The following is a 2126-nucleotide window of genomic DNA, read 5'->3' as shown; positions in this document are numbered from 1 at the left end:
ACACCCACTATCCTGGGAGAGCTGCAGCTCAAGGCTCTGCTCAAGGCAGTATCACCCCAAGGAAAGGCCAACCCAACAGCATAAGGATTTACTTCCACTTCAGTTTCAGCCATTAGGATCCACCCCTCACGGGGCATTTTGGCAAAATCCCTTTCTTCTCCCCTGTCACCATAAAACCAGAGCCCTTTCCCCAAAAGCTGCCCCCACAGCGGGTCCCCAGGCCCTGTGTGGCCCCACACACGCACCTTTCTTGCCGTTGTTGGAGGGGGTGGACTTCCCACTGTCCGAGTTGAGCTCGAAGACTCGTAGATCCGTGGGCCCTTCCTCCCTCAGAGTCTCTGTCCTGCCCTGGCCTTTGCTCTCCCCCTCTCTGAGCTCTGTACCAGCTGCTGGCTCCGAGGATGCTGCTGATTCCCGTGCAGGTGCAGAAGGCTGAGCAGGTTCTGGGAGCTTTGGCTCTTCCAAGGTGGCCTCCTCCAGCCTCTGGGAGAGGTCTGTGGTCCCGGCGGGGTGTGCTCCAGTCTGTAGCTGTGCAGCAGGCACAGAGGCAGGGTTTGCAATCTGAGTCACAAGGGACACGCTCTCACTGCTCTCCGAGGGGCTCAGCTCCGGGGGGAGCACGGCCCAGCTCCCCTCGGGGGGGCCCTGGGGAGCAGTGGGGTGGGTTCCCTCCGGGGCTGCCGGGGCGGGTTCTTTCTGTGCTGCTTCTGGAAATGTGATGTTTGCACAAGGCAGGGGTGACATCCCCAAGAACTCCTCTGTAGGGAGGCAGAAGAGAAGCGAGAGATGTTTCAGCAAGAGCAGCAGCAGCAGTTGGGCTGGGAACTGGATTTCACAAATATCCTGAGCTGGAGTGGACCCACAATGATCATCCACAGGACACCCCAACAATCCCACCCTGTCCCTGAGAGAGTTGTCCAAATGCTCCTGGAGCTCTGGCAGCCTTGGGGCTGTGACCACTGCCCTGGGGAGCTTTTTCAGTGCTGAACCACCCTCTGGGGGAAGAACCTTGTTCCTGAGATCCATCCCAACCCCCCTGGCACAGCTCCAGCCGTTCCCTGGGTCCTGTCACTGTTCCTCCGCTGCCCCTCATGATTTGTGGGAGCGAGGAGGAGGCACCCACATAGCCCCAAAATCCACCTTCATCAAGACCCACCTTCATCCTCCTCCCAGCCTGGCTCCTCTTGGTGCATGCTCTGCTCTGCTCGCTGCTTCAGAGCCTCCCTCCGGGCTTCATCCTGCAGGGAATTCCCCGTCAGCAGCCCCACACGTCCCCAGCCCCTTCCTCCCCACGGCACTGCAGCATCACTGACCACAATAAGGCAGCCAAGGCACCCTGCTTTTTCAGGAAAAGCCTCTGGAGGGCTCCTTGGCTGCCGTGCCCACCCCCAGGGAGCCCCCCAGCCCGGGACCCACCTGCTCCAGGCGATGCACTTTGTAGAAGTAGCGCTGCCAGAACTCGGAGTGGGAAACAGCCACAGGGACCTGGAATGGGAAGAGTCGCTTCAGAGGGAGGGCTGCAGCTGCTGCCGTGCTCCTCCCTCCTCCCAGGCCTTGCAGCCACCCCCCTGCACCGTGTAAGGCACCGTGTTTTCAGGTGCACACTCGGGGCCAAGTCTCAGGCAAGATGCTCCAACATGCACTGGGTAGTTCCAGAGGAACTCCTGTGCCAGGCCTGTGACAAGTATGGAATAAAACTACAAGCTGCTGCCTAATCCCCATGCAATCACAGTGATTTCCATACTAACCCCAGGGCCCAGGCAGCTCAGGGCTTCCCTGCAGCACTCCCCAAGTGAGGAATTGCCCACAGGAGCCAGGCAGGGCCTTACTCACCATTTTGGTGTAGAGGGCCCGGATGGACGGGCTGGTTGCCAGCAGCTCTGCCACCTCCCCTTTCTTCTCCTCCAGGCTGAACTGAGCCAGCCAGGCCTCCAGCAGCTCAGCAGGGCCTATGTGGGACAAGCACAGGGATAACAGGCCTTGGCACAAACAAGCAGGAAGAGTTTTGGGAGGTTTAAGTGGAAAGATGCTGCTGGGGCAAAGGGGGAGGGAGACATGGGGCCCCACATAAGAGCACCAGTTTAAACTGGGCCAGGAAATTCAGCCTAAGCTGGTCCCTAACATAA

At 59.5% G+C, this 2126-nt stretch overlaps 1 protein-coding gene across 2 annotated transcripts in view; it reads right to left on the bottom strand.

The window, feature by feature from the left end:
• BSDC1 (BSD domain containing 1) overlaps positions 1–2126 on the bottom strand; it is a 7810-nt gene that overhangs the window by 2965 nt on the left and 2719 nt on the right. For both annotated transcript variants that reach the window (XM_017828370.1, XM_017828369.1), the window contains exons 6-9: positions 1834–1949; positions 1417–1485; positions 1157–1238; positions 246–758 (exon numbers count right to left, since the gene is read on the bottom strand). In XM_017828370.1, coding sequence (XP_017683859.1) covers positions 246–758; positions 1157–1238; positions 1417–1485; positions 1834–1949 — 780 coding nt within the window. The remainder of the gene's footprint in view (positions 1–245; positions 759–1156; positions 1239–1416; positions 1486–1833; positions 1950–2126) is intronic.

This window comes from Lepidothrix coronata, unplaced genomic scaffold, assembly GCF_001604755.1.
Source record: "Lepidothrix coronata isolate B3197 unplaced genomic scaffold, Lepidothrix_coronata-1.0 Scaffold147, whole genome shotgun sequence".
Taxonomy (NCBI): Eukaryota; Metazoa; Chordata; class Aves; order Passeriformes; family Pipridae; genus Lepidothrix; species Lepidothrix coronata.
Note: the sequence above shows the minus strand (reverse complement) of the source record. Positions and strands in the feature narration are given on the sequence as shown.